The sequence below is a fragment of the Lissotriton helveticus genome, chromosome 8, assembly GCF_964261635.1.
Source record: "Lissotriton helveticus chromosome 8, aLisHel1.1, whole genome shotgun sequence".
In the NCBI taxonomy this organism is placed as follows: domain Eukaryota; kingdom Metazoa; phylum Chordata; class Amphibia; order Caudata; family Salamandridae; genus Lissotriton; species Lissotriton helveticus.
The window spans coordinates 67,493,801-67,517,825 of record NC_136069.1 but is presented as its reverse complement, the minus strand read 5'-3'; the positions used below and the strand labels follow the sequence as shown (position 1 = coordinate 67,517,825).

At 42.1% G+C, this 24,025-nt stretch overlaps 1 protein-coding gene across 1 annotated transcript in view; it reads left to right on the top strand.

Moving 5' to 3' along the window:
- Nucleotides 1-24,025, top strand: part of STXBP5L (syntaxin binding protein 5L) — a 1,741,945-nt gene that overhangs the window by 1,200,484 nt on the left and 517,436 nt on the right. The window contains exon 16 of the mRNA XM_078656640.1: nt 13,219-13,397. Coding sequence (XP_078512766.1) covers nt 13,219-13,397 — 179 coding nt within the window. The remainder of the gene's footprint in view (nt 1-13,218; nt 13,398-24,025) is intronic.

Genomic DNA, 24,025 nt, shown 5'->3' with positions numbered 1-24,025 from the left:
ATTCTTCTCCGCATAGCAGACACCTTAGTACAGGTAAAACACACCTTTGCCACATTGGTCGAAATGATAGAAACCAAGTCATGTTTAGGTCTCTAAGCCGGGAGAGTCCCAGGATTTTTGATATCCGGTCCCGGTATCCAATGGCTAGGATCGTATCTTCCATTGTCGTGAGATTTTGTTCTGTGACATGGGTTGCCATAACGAAAAATAAGGACCAGGAATAGGATTCCTGCAATTAGTCCTAGGATCAGGGGAAGTCCGCCAAAAATCGAATGGACGAAGTCTGGAAAAATACCCAGTATGGCTTTGAATGGTGTTAATGCCATCGAAAATACTGTCTTAAATACCTTTGAGACCCCTGTGGTATCAGAAATATTTAAGATTTCGCTCAGGATTTCCGCGAAATGTACGGGGGAATTGGTTGATAATAATGTATGTATCTCTGCAGTCGTCCTTGCGACTTGTAGATCATACGTTTCTTTAGATGACGTGAGCCTTGTAGGCGTCTGAAGAAGCACTGTTTTCATTCTGCTTAAAGTGTCTATTCGAATAGAAGTAATTTTCAGACCGGGCCATGCCCTTGCCTCTCTGTCTGGAAAGGAGCTGGGGAACAAAGAACGTCCACAGCACTTGACCTTCGCCGTCGTAGTGACGAGATAAGGAGTCCCGGGCATAAGACTACAGCATCTGCGGTCTACAATAAGAATGTAACTCCCATTATAGAGTCTTTGAAAGAATGGTTCTATTTCAGTTGCAGGTGCGCCTTGCTGGTGACATGAAAGGTTGTATGAATTCCCTTCACAGGCTCCGTGCAAACTAATACCGTTACACAGAAGCGTGCCGCTCAGTGACATAGCACAATTGTTGCCACTAAGAAACACTTTCTGTCCTTTGTTACTGACACATGCATGTGAATAGGGCAGGTTCCAAGTTGTTTTAAGGTACCCTTTTCCCAATTTCTCGTACATGCCAGCCTGTATATATTTTTGGCAGTATTGAAACCTGAAGGTTGAGATTGGAATATTTATGATTCCGTGTATTATCCATTCACTGACAGGTCGTTCTGACATTGTCATTGGTAATCTTTCTAGTTTTTCAATGCTCAAGATTGTATAATCAGCACCCTTCTGCGCCATACCGATTTGTCTATCAGTAAGGTTAAAGATTTGGAATAGTGACGTTGTGTTGATTAAACGCCAAGGCACATAGCCTGAACGCAGATTTTGTAATGTCCAACCAAGCTGTACAATAGAACGCAATTGTGACTGACCATGTTGTAATAATAGTAAGTCTTGCGATAATATATCGATTGCTGAAGACACAATGCTGTCCAATGAAAAAATTCTGGAGGACAGAGTCATTAACCCATTGTCCACTACAGAAAGTGATTTTTCCAAATTAATACGGTCAATTTCCCGTATTCTTTCTGCTGTCTCAATTTGAGTAACCTTCCAGGCCTCATTGTATGCTGCATATACAGAGGCTGCTATGAAACGCTTATGACGCTGTTTGCGTGGTCCCAGTATGAAATCACGCAAGTCAGCACCATCAGTAAGTAAAGTTAGGTGTTGCTTAATTTCAGGCAGTGTGGAATACTGTAGCCATTGGAGGCATAATTTGCCCCCACTGTAGGTTGTTATTATCCCTGGGTGATGTCTTTGAGGATATCTAGGGTCTGGCCTGTTCATTTTGAAACCCTGTGTTTTATTCAGGAATCTATCTTGACAGTTATTTGTATCTGTGGGCCAGATCAACCATTGTTTCCAATCAGGATGTGTTCTGTTTTGGTTAAGTATATGGTTTATGTCTATTTCTTCATCTGTATCAGAGTTATTGCTAAACATTGTTGGCTTTGGAATAGACAGGTTATTTAAATCTTTGATTTTTGCTAGGCCAAGACAGGTGGTTTGTTGGACGGTGTCATTTAAAAATATCATTTGTTCTGGGATCATGCAGGCTCTAAACAAAGCTTCTAAACCCTGTACTTGCCATTCTTTTGTACCCCAAACACTTTTCAAATCAACATGTTTGTCCCAATAATCAAATCCAAAAGTATTCATTTTTTCAAAGAAAGAATCTGAATATATCAATTTTGTGTTGGTTATCATGGTTTTCATCCCTGTCTTGTTTGACAATTTGTAATAAAATGTTTCAGCATTAGTTATGTTAAAACCTGAAAAATATGAATATTTGTCATATACGGTTCTAGAGCTCCCTTTTGGAGGTGTAGCACAATGTTCCCATTGATTATAACTTAAAACATTTCTAGGTTGTGCAGATTTATGCAAGAAATGGTTACCATAGTGGTTATAGCAATACATACTATCATAATTTGTAGAACCCTGCAAATAATCATGTTTTGTAAATTTAGCAGACATTACTAAGTCAGACATCATATTGTTAATACTTTCAAAGTCCCAATCATCAGCAAATGAGTTTGGTTTTGCAAAGTCACTCAAAGAGATCTTGATTTGGTGTGGATATTTCAGGATCTCGACCGGACCATAAATTTCATAGTCAGTGTTGTCCCAGGCTACCCCACCAGGTATTGGAATTGCTGTGAAGTTGGCTGAAGAAAGTTCTGAAGAAAGTTCTCGTTTCTCGACGTGTGAAGATGTGTGTGGTTTGAGGACCAAGTTGATGTTCTGACTTGCTGTGTCCATTTTAGCATATTTTCCCTCAATGAAGCGTCCCAAGGTAAATACCATGACGAGCCAAAGTATGAGGATAAATGCACCAAAACCCACCCAAAATTCAATCCATGGAGAAATCAGATATGTTTCTTTTAGTTGTTTCAAAAGCTCCTTTGCTTTGTCTTTAAAGGATGTTGATGATGGCTGTGTCTTTTGTTCGCTGAAGCCTTCAGAGGAATCATCGAAGTTGATGAAGTAACCGGATGCAGTTCTGTCAATTGTTCCAATTGGTTCAGGATTTTTGTTTCTTGCATTTTCACTTGGTACTTCTGTATAGATTGGTGTGTCTCTACTAAATGTCTTTATTTGGGTTTTCAGAGGTCTAAGTTCTATTGCATTGTTGCATAGTCCTTGTTGTTCTTCTGTAGGCGTTTCGAATGTGATGAGCCTCTTTGTTAGGACCTCTGTACTGGTAGCAAACCTTGGTGTTCTGCTACTTATTGGGAGTCCACTTGGCCTACTGTTTGTTATAGGCCACATGTTGTGGTTTTACCAGGTCGATGGATACAACTCGGTTCTCCTTTTTTCCAGCAAGTGGCGGTAGTACAACTGATCTTGTCCCGTTGACAGACAAGACAGGAACTGCTTTTCTGTAAGAAGGCCCAAATTCCTTCTTTACCGCGATCTTTTCCCTGACTAGATCCCCGACTTTTGGAATCCAGACAGGTCTTGCTGGGACAGGTGGTGAATCTTCAGTGGTTGTTGGCTGTTGTTTCAACTGTATGTTGCTCAGGTCTTTTCTTGTTTTGTTTAAGTCCTGCAAAATAGCCAAACGGTCTTTGACATCAAAGCTTTTTTCTGTTACCACTGAAGTCTGACTATCAAGGTCAGAGATCAACATCCTAGTTCCGAATAATAATTCGTACGGACTGAATCCCTTCAGAGAATTTCTTGGCAAGTTATTTAGACTACGTTGGACAATTATTAGATGTTTGACCCACCCAGCTCCCGAACCTAATATCCTTTCTATTATAGATTGCTTTCTGTCTTGGTTTTTTCTTTACACCATCCCATACCCTCAGGAAGGAAGTGAGAAGATTCCCGCTGGGCTGTGCTCATTTGGCCATTCCTTCCCCCCCCAGGCTGGATTGCCTGAGAAAAAGAAAAATTGGTCGAACGTAGCATGCTCTTAGCGTATATGCCATTTAGACTCGCAAATCTTGTATAACAGTCCGGACGTCAGCCGAGTGCTGTGGATCTACATTATAAGTGGAACTAGCCTGTGTATGTTAATCGCAAGCCATTCTTTTTGCTGGTAATATTATCTGCCTTGATACGACGAGGTATTAAACTGCTTCTCTCCCCACTGCGATCTCTGTTACAGTTTGGGCAGTTTTTTACAAACATGGTGTAGTGCAGGCTCATGCCTGGCCACCAGTACCGTGATTGTAATTCTTCCAGAGAATCTTTTAATTTAAGGTGTCTGTGACCCTCGCCCATGTGTGCATCTGCGATTAACAAGTTTCTCCTGTCCATGTTTGGAATCACTCTATCCCCCACTCCAGGGATTCGAGCAAAAGGGACGGAGTTTGCATCGATTATGTATGTATAATTGAGTGGATAGTTGATCGGTAACGCTGAGCAGTCGCCTTTTGATGACGTTTTCACCGCCAGCAATGTTTCGCCGTCAATGTATTTTAATGTACGCTTTTTTCGATCTACGGGAGCCGATTTAGTGGCTGCCGCTGCGGCTGTCTCAGCCAATGAATTCCCCACAACGTGAACGCCATCACGTTGATGACTCAGTGAGTGAGTCACGTGAGTCTTTGGTAGTTCTTTCTTCAAAAGAGCTACTTGTTCCCAGAGAAGTCTCTGCTTTATTGGTGCACCTGTGTCATCTTTGTAACCGTTCTGAATCCATGTCTGCAAATCCTTGTTATATGCTTTGACGCAGAAATATGAATCTGACACTATAAGTGTCGGGAATTCGCGATCCGCATTATCTAGCGCCATTTTCAAAGCTAATATTTCAGTTTGTAGTTCTGAATTAGTTTCTACTGAGTGTGATTTTGTTAATAGAGGTCTTAGTTTACCTCCGTGCCACACTTCTTTTGTAATCTCACATGTGGGATTGTATGCATGTTCTCCCCAAACGGAGGGTTGAGCATGTCCGTCTGTATAGATTACACAGGCGTAATGTCTTAGAGGCAGAATGTCGATTGGCAGAGGATACGTTTTTTCATATTTTAGATTTTTTAATTCTTCTAGTTCTTAAAAGACTGTCAACCAGGCAATACTTGATAATTCATATCCTCCGTACTGAATTTTCAGATGGGCAATTCTGGACTTTTTGAAGTTGAATTTGTAACCCTCTGCAGCGAAACCAAGTATTATGGTGTTCACTCTTTTCAAGTGAGTTTCCAAGTCATCATCTGTTAAGTAAATGTCATCGACATAAGATAATGCTTCATCATCATATTGTTGTAGTAATTCTGTTACTCTCGCTGAGAATACCCCCGGGCTATTCTTGTACCCCTGGGCTAACCGACAGAATTGTTTTTGAATGCCATTTACTGAGAATGCAGTTAAATATCTGCTCTCTGGTGCTATGTTTTGACAAAAGAATCCGTTGGAGATGTCCAAGGTTGTTTTGTATTTTTTGCGCACTATGTTATTCATTAGTGCAGCACTGTGTGAGTTTTGCACTGCAAAAGTTTTGCAACATGTGTTAAGGTGTCGGTAATCCAAAACTAGACGGTACGAATTGTCTGGTTTGGAGACCGGAAACAAAGGATTGTTCATTTGTGAGGTGCAAGTTTCAATCACCCCTTGGTATTCTAGCTGATCTAGTATTTCATTTACTTGTTTTTTAGCTTCTTGCTTAATTGGGTACTGCCTTTGTGCAGTTGGTTGTGATTTTAACTGGACTTTGTGAGGAGGAGAATCCTCATCCCATCCTACATGATTTTTATATAAAGCAGGTGCTAAGGCCACTGCCCACTTTCTAGCAAGTGTATATTTTTTATGAATCGGTATTTGATTCGAGAAGGCAGGCATAATTACTTCTTCGCCATGAGGGCACTCCCTGACAAACTCTGGTGGCCAGTCTTTTTCAGCTAGAAGTATGTCATAACCCTTTGAGAGGTTATCCCAAAATAGTCCCCTTATTTTCCTAGTCTTATCTCCCTCTATACGTAATGTTATCTCGTATATTTTGTGGGGCTTGCTAACTCTGGTATCTGCAGTTTCCACTTGAAGGTATTCATTCGTGTCCACTGTCTCCAGATGATTCATAAGGACTTTGCGAGCTATGCTCACCTCTGCTGCGCTGTCTAGCATTGTCTGAGCCCACTCTCCGTTTTTCAATTGTGTCCTCAGTATTCTCGGCATTGTTAACTACCTTGATACTGGCTACCTTCTTTTTTGGAAATTGTGATTTCTTTTTCAGTTGAGCAGGTTCCTTGTCTTTGGACTTGGCGTGCTCTTCTGATCGTCCTCTTCTTTCCGATTTCTGCGAGGAATTCTGAAAAGATTGAGAGGGACGTGTATCAATGTCTTGATATCTATCAGGTTTTTTAATATTATCCCTATTTCTAAGGTTATATCTATTCCCAGAGGGTTCACTCTGAGGTGACCTTTGTCTCGGGTTTGGAGATTTCTCTCTTCGCCTAGGAGACCTTCCTCTGGACTGGAATTTCTTTTCTTTTGGATTGGATTGTTTGTTTCCATCCCAGTTCTTTTTTGGTGAATTATTATTATTAAAAAATATTTTTTCTGGACTTGTAGTCAGTTGCGGTTTTACCGGTATTCCACCTAGACTATCTCTGCCTAGTTCTTCATAGGATTTTTCTATGATTCTGGCAATTTCAGCTGGTTGGTCTGCTATATCTGTCTCTTTTAACCTCTGGCGGATCGCCACGTTTGCTGCTTCACCTTTTATGTTGGCTAGTAATATAGCCGAGACCTGCTTGAAGTCTTTCAGTAATTTCATACCAAGAGTTAAAGCAGGTTCTGGACCGTATTCATCTTGAATTTGTTTTAGCACATCTGGTATCACCGAAATGGATGGGACACCGTGCGTTTTTGTGTAGATGGAAGCAAAGACTGTACCCCAAGTGTCACAGTCCTCAATGTGTGGTGCGATTCCCATTGGGAGACATATAGTCAGAATCCTGTGTTTTTCTAGCGGGGTGGTGTCAGGAAACACCGCCTCTATTTGGGTGATTTTCTGTGCCAACCAGAATGGTATCTGTTCCCGTTTAGCTGGAACCTTACCTAGGCAGGATTGGATGTTCTGTGGTGTAATTTTATTTGTGTTCCCCTGGTGAGAGGTCAGCTGTGGTAGTTTAATCGCTGGCTGAATTGTAGAAGTCCGCATTACATACTGAACTAATTGTCTGTGAATTTTTAGTAGTTGTTTTAGCTGTATTAATAGCTCTGGTGCAGGCATCTCGTCGATGTCTGGATGTGGTGTGTATCCGGCTAAGACCGGCCACGTTGCTCCTGGTCTTCCTAAAGGACCGAGCCTTGTAATGTGATTATTATGTTTTAGGGCGCCATCAAATAAGAGCAAATGCTCTTGGAATTTGAGTGGTACTTCCACCTCCTCGAAAGGAGTGTACTCATTAGGAGGTTCCTCTACTTTGTAATAGTGGAAGTACTTTGTTATAGTATTAGCTGCTGGAAAATGTATCCATGTATAGTATACCTCTGTCTGCCGATATTCGTGTGCCTCGATTACGAATATGACTGTGCCACCTCTAGGTGTCAGTCCATTTTCTATAAGTTTTAAGGTTATAGATCTCCTTTTGGCGACCGGAATGAGTATTATATCCGCGTCTGCTGCTTGCATGGTAGCATCAGCATCTGCTATTTCAGTAGCTAATCTAGTAACCTCTCGTTCTTCATCGCTGTCCATTTTGCTGACAGGATGGTATTATGTTTATTTGCAGATCAGGTTTCTTTATGGAAACAGAGATTAGATGCACAATATTTTGGAACTGTTTTATCCTTCAACGTTGACTAGACCAAGAACCTTACGTAGGAGTTCCCTCCTGCGAGGTTTTGGAGGATATTATAACCTTTCACCCACTCCAGACGTCTTTGGAGTATTTGGGAAGAGGGGTCTGAGTGAGAAAGCACGACTGAGTTACTCTAAATGTCTTACGTTAGTTTTATCGCCCTTTCCAAACGCGTTGGGCGCCATGTAGTGTAGTTCCTATCTTCCCAATAGGCTCTGCGCATTGGAATAGTACCTACGGCAGTAAAGGCCTAGACCAGACGTTAACTAGGTCTACTACTGTCGATACTAGACTTAATTTTTGGGTTTGCCAGCTAAGCTCAGAGTTCGCTAGAAACTTTCTCGAATGTTCAAGGAAGGATTAACTCCCCTGATTAGACAAGAAGGGATTTAGTTTCTGACAACCATAGAACATGACAACTTTGCTCTCCCCTAATCAAGAGTCAATCTCGAGAGTCGTGTGAGCACAAGCCAATTATTTTACTCAGTCAGTACGTGCATTCTTAGTCTCATCAGAATGTAGAGAAAAGGAAGAGACGGGCGTGTTCAATAAAAAGATGTTATTTATTGATCAGTCTCTTTTCTCGTACAAGAGAAATGGATCGATATTATTGCGATACTTATAGTTAAGTAAAGTGCATACATTAGAAGCAATAGTATAAAATAATACTGTAAAAACATTGATATGGTTTCTGAGCCATATGATGTTTAAAATGATTAAAATATATTTACATACACATATACATTTGACTAAACGTACTCAACTGGTGTTTCTAAATACGCCTACCCCGTGTACCTGACCTAAGTCTAATGCGTGGGCGGGAATAGAAAGTTACAGTTTAAGTTAAGTTTGTTTTTGCCAAGTGAATAACTAAAGAATTCTCTAGGAGGGGTTATTCAGTTCTGTACCTGGAATTTAGGATGAATGAGGAATGGAATCTCTTTCTCTGCTCTCGATATTCCAGGCTGCCTGCGAGGGCTGCCCAGAAGCGCCGGTGCTGGGTCTCTCGGCTTGAGATAGCAGCGCGTCTCTCAGCGCGTCAGGAAGGCGGGGCTGCTGCCAGCGGGGTCTGCTTCTGCTCTCGGCTTCGGCAAGTGTGGCTGCTCCGTCTAGTCACCACGCGTGTGTTTTGCATAGGGCAAGATCGGCAATATTTATACCTTAAAGGTGCCGGGATTGACGTAAGGATGGACATAGGTACGTCAATAAAGATGTCATACGACTTGCTCGTTAGCACATTCTTTACTAAAGTTCTCTGTGAAATCAAAACAATGGCCGCACGGATTATCCAGGTTGTCATAGGTTTGATTTGTTATGAGAACGTCGTATGCCTTATCAGGGGCTGGAGGAATATCGCTTGTCTAATTAGATCTCAAGCGTTATGACCTAATCAGATAACACGTTCCTGTGCCGTAGTGTGACTGCGTCAGATAACGGTATCTGCATCATGGGGAATTTCTTGCCTCATGGGCTGACTGTTAGTTAACTAGCTAGGTAGTTTAACCAGAATAGGGTCAGGAATAGGGGGATCGATTCAGAACCTATAGAAATACACGACAATACTTGGATCCAAAAACTCCACCACATTGCCGTCTAAGGGGACGAGCTCAGATGGATCGCCTCCTTCCTCAATAGAAAAACACAGAGGGGTGCCTACCACTCTTCACCTCCGAACCCAAGGATATCATCTGCAGCATCCCCCATGGCTCAGCCCTACTCTCTTCAACGACTACATGACCACTCTAGCCAACAGTATCAGACCACATGGTTTTAACATCATATCCTACGCATGCTATGGAGAATGTTCAAATGACTATCCCTTCACACTGGATGCATTCACCAGCCGACTGGACTATGGCATCTCTCTCTACATAGGGATTGCCGCACACCTTCTACAGTGACTTCAAACCATGCAAAATGCAGCAGCCAGACTCTTCATCGACCTCCCCTGACTGACCCACATAACACTGCAGCTTAGGCAACTCCAATGGCTCCCTTCGCCAATTCAAGCTGCTGACCCATGCACACAAAGCCCAACACAGCCAAGGACCCGCCTACATAAATCACCTCCTCTAAAAAAAATCACCTCCTCAACTTCTACCAAACTTCAAGAAGATTACGCTCCGCCAACCGTATCACTCACCCCGCATCCATCCGAAATAGAAGCGGAGGGCGCTCCTTCTCCTACATTGCTTTTTATGTTGATCAAACCAAAGTGGGGTACTAAGTTTGTTCTGTCTGGCGCCATGGGTGACCATTTTAGTGTCTCCTGAAAATCCTATCTTAAATAAATGTGCATTTTTTTGGGGAGATGCTCTTCAAGAAAATGTTCGAAAGACGAGAGAGAATTCTCAGCAAACAAACTCTGTGTGGCATCATGTAATGAGCAGACTTTTCTGAATTACCAGCTGAGAAAACTTGGGTAGAAAGTAGCTAGATAATCCTCTTTGGCAGAGGAATAAAGTTAGAGATTAAGGAGCAGTTAATCCGCTACAGGACCCTCTTTCTTTGATCCGCTTATAGATATGTCTTTAATAAAAGAAAACTGACTGCAGGACAGAAGAGCAGAGCGATGGATGCCCAGATCTACACCTGCTGATGTAGGATCTTGTGTCTATTTACCTAGACAAGCAGAGTCAATTCCAGAAATATCAGTAGTGTCTCAGGAAGTACGTAGCAAATAGGTACAACAAAAGGACCTGGACTGAATCTCAGAAAGACCACCGGAGAAAAACATGTATGTATCTATACTACAAAGTATCCCATCATTTGGTCAGAGAGTGCCCCATTAGACCAGCAAAGTCTTTTGGAAATGCATGAATCCCTCTCCTGTGAGGGAAGTTTGGCAGGGTGTTACTGTGCATTGGACACTACAGAAGCCAATTCAAAGTAATTTGTATTAAATGTTAATCAGTATAATGAAAGAGGACTCAATATCTCAGGTCCAGCAATACTTGACTGTGGAGTTTCCAGGATGTATATGAATCAGGTGTGGACAAAAAGACAGCAGATTTCTTTTTGAGCAAAGACTGCACCCAAACAAATGCAGCCAGTAGATGGATCTCCTTTGTTGTATTTATTTAATCACTAACAAGACAGTTTCCTTGGTAATGTCAATCAGATCGCATAAGTAGACTTCAAGCTTTGATTTGGTTTCTTTCCAAATTATGTTCTTAGGCTTGCCTTGACTGGGTCGACATAATTCTTTCATCAACTGGATAACTTGTACAATGTTGCTGTCCTCAACATTTTTTCAAGGAATCTGCTACATCTCTGGGGATTATTGGTCTCCTTAACCAACTACTATCAAGGATAGTCCTTCAACGATTCCTTCACTTTCCATGGTGCCGCCACATTACCATCAATTTGCAGATGTCTTTATGAAACTGGTGGTCTCAGCGTTTCCTCCTCATAGGGAGTATGATTGCTCAATTCCAACAATTCCAGATGCTCCTATACCACTTGGAAGTATTTACTCCTTATCTTATCCGGAAAGAAAAATATTATGGTAATACATTGATGAAAACTTGCATAACTGATTATCTAATAAGACTCGATATCTTAGACATTTTATTGATCATTGTGAAATATCAATATTCTCTACCTTTAATTTAAAATATCCTAGAAGCAGTATGAGGATCCAGGGTTTTAACACAAATTTATTTAAGAGGAACGTACCATCTGATATGGGTAAGAGGAGAAGAATAGAAAACAGCCTTCCATACTCCTGCGAGCCATTCCCCACTGTTCTTCGCAAATGTGTTGTCTTCTGTTTAGATGATACCTTGATATTTTAGTGGACATTGACATTCAACAACACCAATAAAACCAAGATTTCTTTGGGACAGGCCAAATGTTATCAGCAGTTTGTGAAAGATTTTACACTTACGGCATGTTTAATTTTCTCAGACCCTGAAGAAGAAGAATCTGTCAGAAGATATTTATAGGAATATGGAAGCAGTCTTGTAGGACTAAAAATACCCTTCACTCAGCTCCTGATTATGTGCCATCCTTATCCCACCAAGAAAGTTGTAGAGAAACAAATGCATCAGAAAGAGCAGTAGAAGGAGCATCATTTCAGATCCTACCTTATGATACCCTAGAGCATTCCATACTTATCTCATGTCTTCAACTCTTGCAAAACAAATTAGAGGAAGAATGACTAGCCATGAAATAACAATATAAACATGGGTGCAGTTCCTTATGGATGTCAAGGTACTCCAATTCTGATCCCCAAACAGGAATTGTCATAGGGAGTGTTCTCCTTCAGGAGCAAGGCCCTTGACCCACCCAAAAGTGAAATGCTTTATCATCATCAAAGATCCCCTCTATGGGGATCTTTGCCGGAAATATTCTAGATTCAGCCCTTGAGAGTTCCTAATGAACCCAAAGTCCTCCTAATAAAATGTGAGGATGGAGTTCAAATAAGAAGGTTAGATTGGTAAATGAAAAGGTTCAAATTAACTAGAGTCCCCTCATCTGCTGATTTAATCAAGAGATTTTGTTAATGGTTAAAATCACAAAGGAAGAGCTGTGTGTAAGAGCGGGGAGGTGGAGTGCTGGTGATTTCCTCAGTGGCTGCTACCTAATCTACATTAAGTGGGTGATAAATTAGACAGTCTGTGCATTCCCACTCTTTAACCTTTACATGTCTAGAACCAAATGCTCTATTGTCTGATCTTGCTCTTGTATTTTCCTTTTGCTTCCATTTTGGTGTCCTGCCTACCCTTTCTCGTCCTCCCTAATATATTTACCTTTCTTCACATATCTCGTAGTGGCTTCAATACTCACCTTTGATTCCTCACCTCTGTTTTGTTCTTCCTCACCCTTCCGCTCTCTTCAGCACTCCTTTCCTGACTGCCTTACCAAACTGATACTTACTTCTGTCTATATTACTTCTTACTCTCATCCACTTTTTCCACATTACTGCTCTTTTCCAGAAGTGTGCACTGTCATTTTTAAGACTGAATTAGGTTATGGTTCTATGCAAGGACTACTTGCATCTGCCTGTCCTTTACTTACTGTCCTGCCTAGTTACACCTTTTGGTATATTGGTGCTTTATGAAAATCAACATTAGTAAATACATTTTGCTGCTTCATATGTCTAAAAATTGAATAAATGTTCCTAAAATATTTTGTTTTTGATAATTCTGAAGATGATAGAGTTGCCTCGTACTCATTCCTTAAAAAGTTCTCAGTATGATGTATATGAGAACTGATCAACGTTGGTTCAACGAATGGTGCTAGAATATCAAGATAAGCTCTGGCCATGTAAATGATTTCTGTTTAGATTCAATGTATGTAAATGTATCCTATGTGGACGGTAAGTTAATTTGTGATGGATCTAGCCATGTTATGCCAATAGTAAACACTTAAGAGAGGTTACTTCAATGTTTCCAAGTGCATGTCCTGAAAGTAAGATAACCCTGTAGCTTCTTGTAAGTACCTCCTGCAGTGTGCATTTCTTCATCAGTCACTATATATCTCATTACTATGTATGCTTTTTGAGGTGCTAATACTGTTCCTATAGCAGGCGAATGACTTGCTGTCCTGTGTCATTTCAGTCGCTGGAGCTGCGGTTGCAGTACGATGTGGAAGACATCCTCACCCCTGAACCAGACACAGTTTCTCCCTTTCCTGACCCGTCCTCACAGAATCTTCCATTGAAGAACCAGAACCTGTCAGGAAGCGCGAACACGGTGTCGGGGGAAGGGCCGATGAAAGACAGCATCCCCTGCCTCAAGTAAGAATGTGTGTCTACTTCCAAATTTGCAATTTTGTTTCATTTAAGTTGCAGTACTCAACTGTTGAGATTCATAACAAATAAGCAATCATAAATTGACATCTTCCAACACCCTATCTGGAGAGGGTTCAGCAAAATCCCATACATTTGATACAGTATTTCACACATCAAATTGCACAAAATTACGATAATTCTGGTTTGCTAGTATCTCAAGTGAAAATCTCACACAAGGGAATTTATTGCATATAATTGTTTTGAGAAATAGCAGCACACTTTTCAGTGAACTTGCATGGTACGCTATGCATAAAGTAATCTCCTGTGGCTGAAAACTGCATGATCCACAAAATATGTAATTTCAGGAGTTATTTGCGAGCTTCGCAAATTGCGTCACCCTAGCATAAATGTCACTCAGGCCCACATTTTTAATTTCAGGACCTCCATCATGATGAAAAGCATTGAAGGGAGCTTCTTCGCCAGATAAAATTTGATTATAAATCAGTCTTTAATTAAAATTCTGTTGCAGTTTGTATTGTTTTGTTTTATCAATACAAAGTCAAATGGAATTTGAATTATGGAAAGATTTTTAATTATGCCTAACGTGGCTAAAATATCCAACACTAAACAACTTAGCCATGACCCAGACTGTTCCAGTTGAATAATGTCTGCTCCCTAGCCCATAATACCAAATATTCTAAAATACACTTCAAAAATATTTTACTCCAAGACTTATCAACGAGCAATCATCCAAGGGGAGCAAGTTTTGAATTTTTTTTATGTTAAGGCACCATAATAATTCCTTTCCTTGGGTCTGGAACAAACCCACATATAAAATAAGATTTAAGGATAGGTAAAGGAATTCCATACATGCAGGATATCTTTGAAACTGACACTGGAATCATATTCAGGCATACTGCTGCAGAATATTGGGCCTCTTCACAAACAATGCCATATATTCCGAATTAAAATTAAAACCAGTCTCTACAACATCAGCCATTTCCTATACATTGAATTTGTGTGAATAAATGTAAATAGCAAGGTTAAAAATGTAGCTGAAACATTTTCCTGAACTGGTTCTGTCCTAGTTCACTTCTTTATTCCTACACCTAATACAACAATATGCCCAAAATGTCTAATACTCCCATATCTTGCTGCAATTTGTAAAGAGGTGTATAACTCACCATTTTACATTTACTATAACATTTGAGCAATCTTCTCAACCCTCTACTCTCAATGCCAACGCATTTTCATGCTGCAATCAAATTTCTTGCTGCAACCATTATACCTTCCTGTCTGGACACTTAATTCAAATGTGGCTTTTTTCTCTCAGGTCCTTATCTGTGCAGCATTCAATCATGGAAACCAACCTAGAGACCACACATCCAAACTCTGATTGTACATTCAAACTAGCATTAAGTTCAGAGTTACACATAATACCAGATAACATCACTGGTATATTCTTTATCTTTTATGAGGCCTGTGAATGTCTATTTTTACTGTTCCTCCTACAGTCTCGCAGTTTCCAAATTCCATTTAAAATTGGTAGGTACGATCTTCATGTCTCCAAAAAATGAAACAAAAGTCAGTGGCGGTAAATACATAATCAGTTTTAGTACCATTTAAAACACCTGAGTCTATTTTCTGAGTGTATCACTCAATTTCTGTATGACTAAGAGCCCACGTGTCTACCCTGCTATCCTTTAGGAACTCTGCTTCCAGACTATTCCATGCATTCTCAGGATCCACATTTTTATAAACCTCGGCTAAGTTTGTTACCTTTGTATTGAAATTGCCACAAATAATTCAGCTACATAAATCTTCCTTTGTTTTGACTTCAGTGCTAATCTCAAAAGTCTTTAACAAAACAGTACTACACATTTTACCTCGGGATAAATATATATATATATACATTATATATAACTATATATATCTATATGTATATATTTGTTTATTATGTTTATTAGGCATTATACAACCATTTGGCCACCTCAGAAGGCAAATGGCACATTCCTGGCAGGTGTCTGCATGCCTTATTGTTCTTTTTTACCTGTTAAGCAGTTATTAATTAAACCATAACGGACATACCATTGTACAGTCTATACATAATTTTGCAATTACCAATAGTACATAACTATGATTACAGTTTTAAGATCCCCCCTTCAGCTGTATCACTCCACTCAAAACTGTTCATAAGGCATTAAGGCTACTCAACACTTGTATCCCCTCACATCTCTTTTCTCATCTTTTCGTCAAAGAGAAGCTCGTTTATTGAAGGTCCGAGGCCTTCGTTAATGGACTCGCACCCATCATGTCAGGGTACTGTGCCGTTTCTATGCTGTCTCTCCGTGGCTGCGTTGTCTGTGTAGGCCTCCCATCCAGAATGCCATGTATGCCTCCCAACAATGCAGCCCAGGTATCCAGATCCTCCTATAATTTATCATCCCTACGATTGACCATATCCACTTCCTCAACGATCGCTTACTCCACCACATCCCTATGCCATAATGTAGCTGAGGGAGCCCTAAACCCCATCCATCCGAAAGCTGTTCTCCTTTTAGCTAACACTAAGGCGAACTACAAGAACTTCCACTGCATCTTGTCTTACAATATTATAAGTGAAGAAAACATAATTTTCTGAAGATAAGATCTGAACCTTAACGGCAACACATATTCATTTATTTTTTCCGTTTGCTCAACCTCCTATGCAATTCAAACTGCGAATAATATTGCTTCCACCTGCTTTGAAGACCTCTAATTAACAGCTGGTTTGGAGAATGGAAACTAATCCTTTAAATCAAGCTAATTATGCTGCAGAGTTTCCTGGAGACAAATTATAGATGCTGTAACAGGAATACTTTTCACCGAGTCTGCAAAAAAACCTGCTGCATTCCATGAGATAAACTGCAAATTACTACTAAAATAATCATGTTGCAGGCAACTTGTGTAGGCGAGTTCAGAGCACCAGATAGCCAGGGCCAAGTTTGCTGTTCCTTCCACTCCATTTTTCTTTGGTTTCAATTTTGATTATTCAGAAAACTGCAAGACCTTCCCAGAGGGCTTGCTTGGGTTTAAATCAGATACTCTTCTTCAAATAACTCCTAAGATGTTTTAACTCATCCTGTTGGATAATATAATAAGGGGCTCTAGACTGTGACTGAAGTTTCACCCTTAGATTTAACGCAGCACTTGGCACAGGTTCCATAATACTATCTATATGTTAAATGTTTGCACTAACCTGGCAATCTGGATCCAACAGAAGGGAATTTAATGAGGGTTATCAACAGACCCAGGGAAAGGGGAGTGGAACAAGAGAGAGATATTGGATATCTTCACTCTGCCCGGTTCTCACAGGTGGGCTCAGCCTGCACCGCAAAAACCTTGAGATCTAAAACAAGAAATATAAGTTTCAACACTTTACCACTTAAATTCCAATTCACTGTTCCTAATATGGTAAATGATATACCTTGAGAAAAATCTCTATTTCTGACTCTCAAAATGTAGTTGACACTCTGGGACTTTCTGAAGCTAAAATACAAAAAAGGCTCTGAATACTTCTTAATGTAATAAGTTATTCCTGTAACATACCAAATTCATACTGGCCATACTATAATACCAAACATCAGTGGTTCCCATCCTTTTGACTCCTGAGGACCCCCATTGAGTCACTAGTGGGAGCCGGGGACCCCCAAGGAATTTGTGTGATTTAAAATTCAAACATTAAAAAACAGTAATTCGCTAAAAATACACAAAAAGTACACATAAAACAAATATTCAAATTGCTATAAAATGTCTTATTATATATTGAAAAAATATGCAAAGGGGGACTTTGGGGAGTTCTCCCACCAAGAAAATATGGGCAAAAATGGTGCATTTTACAACACATTTGTCATATATTTAGTTGTAGCTTTTAAGCATTGTAAATGATGACCCTACTGGCACCAGGATATGACAATCGTTGTGGGAGTTCTTAGATGATTCCGTCACTAACACTCTCCAACAGTGCCTCTCATCTCTCCATAGCCCCTCTGTCACATGTATTTCATTGGTTTTGTAGCACCTCTTACACCAGTGTAGGGTGTCGGAGCACTTTACATCACACACATACAGAGACAATGAATCATGTGTGTGTAAATCAGTGTACATAAAATGTTACATAAGGCACAGGGGACTACAAGGTGTAGAAATCACATGTCCTCCATACTAGTAGGCATTTTTTTTAGAGTGCTTGGTCTGGAGAAGCACAAACTCAGGATTCACAGTGGTTAGCATTGACTTCAACAAGAATAATTTATTTCTACCCAATAAACCTTTTTTAGTGGCATCAGGATATTAAAAGACCTGGAAAAAATCATAACTTTCAAACCTGTACCATGTAGTTTGCATGCAGCTCTTTGATGACGCTCAGAGCTCACTATGCTAGATTATAATTGTAACTTATGAACTGCACCGTTTCTGTGGCAAAAGCAATAACCCACTGTGCTATGGACATAAAATACTGTTCTGTGATCAGCATGGTACACAATCATTGCAGCATGTATATTAACCATCTGCGCTACCTTAAATGAGCCAAAACTGCCACTAGACAAAATTCCAATCTCTCTCCAGCAGGTACATTAATCACCAGAGTTGTCTTGAGACTTTTATTGTTGCCCAAAAACAGCTGGTTATAAAAGGAACTTTGCAGTACCTTTGCGGACCCTATGAGAAAGTGTCATGGACCCCTAGGGGTCCGCGGACCACAGTTGAGGATTCTTTTAATTACTCTCATAGAATAGTAAGTGGAAGTTTAGATTTCATAATCCTTGGACGGACGTCACCAATAATAATGTGCAGCTATAAAAAGTCTCAATCCTTGATCACATGTTCTATCCTAGAACACTCCTCTGTTCCAACAAATCTTTTATAACTTCAGGTGTGGTGCTAAGAACTCCAAAGTCAAGAGTCTGACTGCAGCAACTATGCATCTCGATTGTCTAGAACACTCTAAAATACGAGAAGTATATAGTCCATGAATTCAAGATGGCCATCATCATTGGAAGTCTCCTGAGAGTCCTGGGGTATCCTAGGACTGTCTTGACTTCTCCTGGGGGTCTTGCATAGTGTGTGGAGCGCAGACACGATGGCTCAAACCAAGCAGTGCCCACACTATGGCCCTAATTACGATGGCGTGCAGTCATACCGCCGAATGTCATTGCATCGGGCAGGAGACTGCCCAACGAGTCAGCGGTCCCATCCACCCAATTAGGATGAGACCACCATGGAGGCAGCCGGAAAGGGCTTTTTTCTACTGTGGCTCAGGAAAAGGGCTGCAGTAAAAAAAAAAAGCACTTAGTGCACATCCGTGCATTGCGTGCCAGACATCATGTGGTGCCTGGTACACAGTGCATGGATGTGTCAGGGGGCACTACATCTGCCCCAGGGCTTCTTAGTGGCCTACGGGAGGCGGGCCATTTCCGTCTGCCTTTTCATGGTGGGTAGACGGCTATGAAAAGGCAGTCGGAAAGGGACATCCTAATCCCTATGGCGGTGCCTGCGCAGGCACCATCTGCATTGAAGGGATAGGATTCTGACCACCACCCAACGGGTTCATGGATGCTGTTAGAGGCAGCTGTCTTTCCCTCAGCCTATGTGGTCTGACCCCCTGCATCCAAATGCTGTTGTCAGACTGATGGCCTGTATGTCGGTGGGCAGCCACCAACGTCCTGTCGGTGTCAGCTCCACTGACATCATAATTAGGCCCTGAGTTTGGAGGAGCGTGTCTTCTCATCTGTCTCATGTGTACGGGTGGGTACAGTCCACCGATCGTGACACTATGTCTCTGAATCTCAGTTAACCAGAAGAAGCATATACATTGTCAGTGGTGCCACACTGGAGATAAAGACTGCTCTAGATGCTACCTTCATCAAGCAAACACAAGGAGATGATGGACGGAGCCCTGAAACCTTTCAGACACTCACCCCCAGTCACAAATCTGGGTTGAATCCATCATCGTTCTTTAGCTCACTTCGCCACCCCAGTTCAGACCCAGCTATATGCAAATTAGTCTTGACCCTTTGTCTCATGGGACGGACTACTGAAACTTGTCAGACACTCGAAGTGAGCTAAAGAATGATGATGGATTCAACCCAGATCTGTGACTGGGGGTGAGTGTCTGAAACGTTTCTGTGCTCTGTCATAAAATCCTTGTGTTTTCTTTGTTTGCCCTTAGTTGGAAGGGTATGCCCAGACGTGGGTCCCTTGCTCACTACACCACTGGATTCAGGCTAGCCTGGCTGATGAGGGGCGTTACCCTGAAACCGATCCCAGGATGCTTGTTTCTGGTTCAGGGAAGACTTGGCTTGGCAGTTCCGGCTGGACTGTTCCCATGAGGCACAGGGTCAAGACTGATTTGCATATAGCTGGTTCTAAACTGAGGTGGCGAAGTGAGCTAAAGATCGATGATGGATTCAACCCAGATCGGTGACTGAGGGTGAGTGTCTGAAAAGCTGAAAATGTCAGCGCTCCGTCCATCGTCTCATGGGACGGAGTACTGAAACTTGTCAGACACTCGAAGTGAGCTAAAGAATGATGATGGATTCAACCCAGATCTGTGACTGGGATGAGTGTCTGAAACGTTTCTGTGCTCTGTCATAAACTCCTTGTGTTTTCTTCGTTTGCCCTTAGTTGGAAGGGTATGCCCAGACGTGGGTTCCTTGCTCACTTTGCCACTGGATTCAAGCTAGACTGGCTGGTGAAGGGTGTTTCCCTGAAACCGGTCACAGGATGCTTGTTTCCGGTTCAGGGAAGACCTGGCTTGGCAGTTCGGGCTGGATTGTTCCCATGAGGCACAGGGTCAAGACTGATTTGCATATAGCTGGGTCTGAACTTAGGTGGCGAAGTGAGCTAAAGAACGATGATGGTTTCAACCCGGATCTGTGACTGGGGTAGAGTGTCTGAAAGGTTTCAGCGCTCCGTCCATCATCTCCTTGTGTTTGCTACCTTCATAGACCCATCTTTCCGAAGACGCAGAACTGACTGTCTTTTGACTTCCGAAGAGAACGCGCATATAGTGCTTCTAAAGGTCTTTATAGATTTTTTGGGTACATCTACATCTTTAAACAAATCAACAAAGTCATCTGCTGTGCAGCTGTCTTTAATTGGATGAGAATCTTTTTTCATTCTTTTTTGCAATTTAGTGGCAAATACGAAGACTTGCAGCACCAGTTATAAAGATCCTGCTAAACGACTGTGATTCTCTGCTGATTTTTTTTAATTTAAATTCCTCTGATAGGACAGCAAAAGTTTAAATGTGGAGCAACGCTCTCCATGTAGTGTGTAAATCATTTCATATAGCAAAACACAGGTACAAGGATGACACTTTTCATTAGGGGGCTTTAAAGTTGCACGAAGGGGACAGATTAGCTTGATTCAATGTTTAAGACTGCTCATTAGAAGTGTTATTAGTTTGTGTTTATGACTGAAGCACTATTGTGGGAGAGGAAGCAGGAGGCATGGATTGAGCTGAAGCCTGTAATCTAGGAGGGTTTAGGCTGTTCTTGTATTACTAAACTTCATAATATTATCCAATTCAGGTGACTTGAAAGAATGCCCTGAATTCTTTCCAGCCCATGATTTTGGCCATTTGTCGCGACTTCTGTTTTCACACCTGGGACTCTCCCTGGAGATGGCTTAGATTCTCACTAAGAACCTGGGACTTGACTGTAGCAGCAGTAATAGGTTGAGTATTTACTTTTGTGGTTACTATGTAAATTTCCTCGAGCCTGCTACAACTGTACCCCAAAACGTTTAGTACAAAAAAGATATTAGTAAAGTATAATTAAAAATTCCAAAGGGTTTAGTACTTCTTTGATGAGCTTTGGAACCCTGTGCATTGGGTACGTTGTGAGCACTGTGGTTCTTGATCTGAGCTTCTTAATCGTCATATCAGCAGTGACGACAGCGGCCTGCCTAATACGCCAACGGGTACAAAAGAGAAGACAGACTCCACAAGCGCCTTCAGTTGGTTCCACACCATGCAAATGCTTCAAAAATCAGTGAGGGTATTTTAGGCAAGGTTCCAAGTGCTAAAGTGCTAGTAAAGTAAACACTAAAATATCAGTTATGACTTTAAAAAGAAGATCATGTACGGTTACTGTTAAAAATAATACTGGCTTCAAAAAGGAAACGCGCTGCAGGAAAAGAAAACCACCTACACATCATCCCGGGTTGCTGCTTTACCTATGCAAGTATGCACGCTGCATAAAGCGTTAACTTAACTTCCCCTACCCGAGTACAATCAGACTCCGAACTCTTAAGCCCTCAAAATACACCTGTAAGTGGTGTTCTAGACAATACTCTACACACAATGTGGTTCAGGCACAGCGCAAGGATTATGGTGGGTAAAAGCCGGAATAGCATTGGTTGGGCACTAAAAGGTGATTGAGAAGATGGGAATTAAGGCAATTTCAGAGCCCAAACCCCTCTCCTTCACTGTTTATCCTCATTCAGAAAGAGTCCAAACACCCACACCTATCTCAGCTGCCAAAGGCTTTGTGCAGGAGGCTCCATTGAAGGACATGGTGGAGTCAGGAAGCACCCCTCCCTCACCTCGCTGTGTACAAATGGATCAATAGAGTTTCAGTTCTGAAAGCCACTCACTCGTCTCCTCCTATGTGACATGATGAAGATTTCAAACGTGTTAGTTTACCAACATCACTACTCTGTCTAAGCATCCCAGCAGCCTAGGAATACTATATTCCCACTTTTACTAGCATGTTCCTGGCATGCTTAACCCACTCACCATGCTTCACCTTACTATTGTATGACACTTTCCTGTTGTCAAACTCATTTCAGGCTAATGACCATGACCACTTGAACCACCGGTTTACATATTTTTCAAGGCACTAGCAAACGCACCATCGCATTTACACAGCTCCCGCCCGTCCAACTCCTTATCCCCCGATAGACTTTTCCCTCCAGGAGATCGCACAAAGCAATCACAAGACCTTTGCAGTGAAAGTCAACCTCCCCCCTCCGGACACCATCCTCCCATCCGTCTATTGCTCTCCGATAACGCTCAATTCTTACCCACCCTCCAAATTTAATCGGAGCCCCGGCACAGATGAGGCTCTCCAACCCCCTACCGAACAACACCATAAACCATCCACTCCCAACAAACAACCAGCAAACCGAATCCGCAGTCACTGACTCCTAACTCTCTCCCTCCACTAACACACAAGAGGTGGCAGACTGAACCACGCCGAGATCTTCCACCCCCCATATCCAGGCCTACCCATAGGGATAACATAAGCAACTCCAACACCAAAAACCAACTCCAAGAGCCCCACCTACCCCCATTCCCGACACCCACATTTACCGGTACCAATCGCGCAAAGCATCCCACGACTCAACGGCCTAGCTCAACCCAAACCCCCATCTGCAACCAGTCACAGAGACCCAAAAGAACAAGAGCCGCAGCGCCTCGAGACCCTCATGGGTGAGTGGGGTGCTTTATAAACCCCCAGATTGATTGATCTAAATTCTCTTTGGGAAAATGCACGTGAAAACCATGTTTTGGGACCCCTCCTTCTTCTCGGCACCCGCTTGACAGATCACCCGAAAACTTTACAGACAACATGTGAAGTGTATTGCATATATATATATATACACTCTTTTTTGCGAAGGAGTTCACTTGCTTCATATCTTCACCGTGTTTGCCTGTGACACGGCACCAGAAGCCCCCGCATCACAAGCAGGCTCCGGTTCATTGGCAAAGGCGGCCTCGGCTGTCTGTTCTTTGTTTCCGATGCAGCGGATTTGACCAGAGCCCACCTTGTAATTCCGGGAGGAGAAGACGCGATGTTGAGGTAATCCTGCCTCACGCCGGGTCTGGTGCACTGCCATTCAGACCCTCGCTGAGATTTTTCCTGGAAGGAGAGGTTGATGCGGTGTTGGGGACTCGAGGGAGTGCTTTGGTTCTACGAACACAGTGGGATTCCGTCATACTCCTTTCCCTGACTTACCTGCCAGTAATTCTTCATTTTTTGTTGTTTTCCTGCCCCATGGATCCCTTTCACCGGAACATTGCATTCTGGGACTTGATGTCCGTTGAACTTTCGCGGACAGCTTGTTGGGCATTCCACTCTAACGAGAGTGGGAGGGAGGAGGGTTTGACCAATCAAGACTGAGCAGGACTAACAAAGCAGAACAGGGATGGGGCAGGCCTACTGTATTGGTACTAGGCACTGAAGAAGGCCTAACGGCCGAAATGCATTTGCCAGTTGTACTTCTGCGAATTAAAGCGGCTCCCTGGAAACTCCCCCGTTGTGGCTTCTACACTCTTTTTTGCGAAGGAGTTCACTTGCTTCATATCTTCACCGTGTTTGCCTGTGACACGGCACCAGAAGCCCCCGCATCACAAGCAGGCTCCGGTTCATTGGCAAAGGCGGCCTCGGCTGTCTGTTCTTTGTTTCCGATGCAGCGGATTTGACCAGAGCCCACCTTGTAATTCCGGGAGGAGAAGACGCGATGTTGAGGTAATCCTGCCTCACGCCGGGTCTGGTGCACTGCCATTCAGACCCTCGCTGAGATTTTTCCTGGAAGGAGAGGTTGATGCGGTGTTGGGGACTCGAGGGAGTGCTTTGGTTCTACGA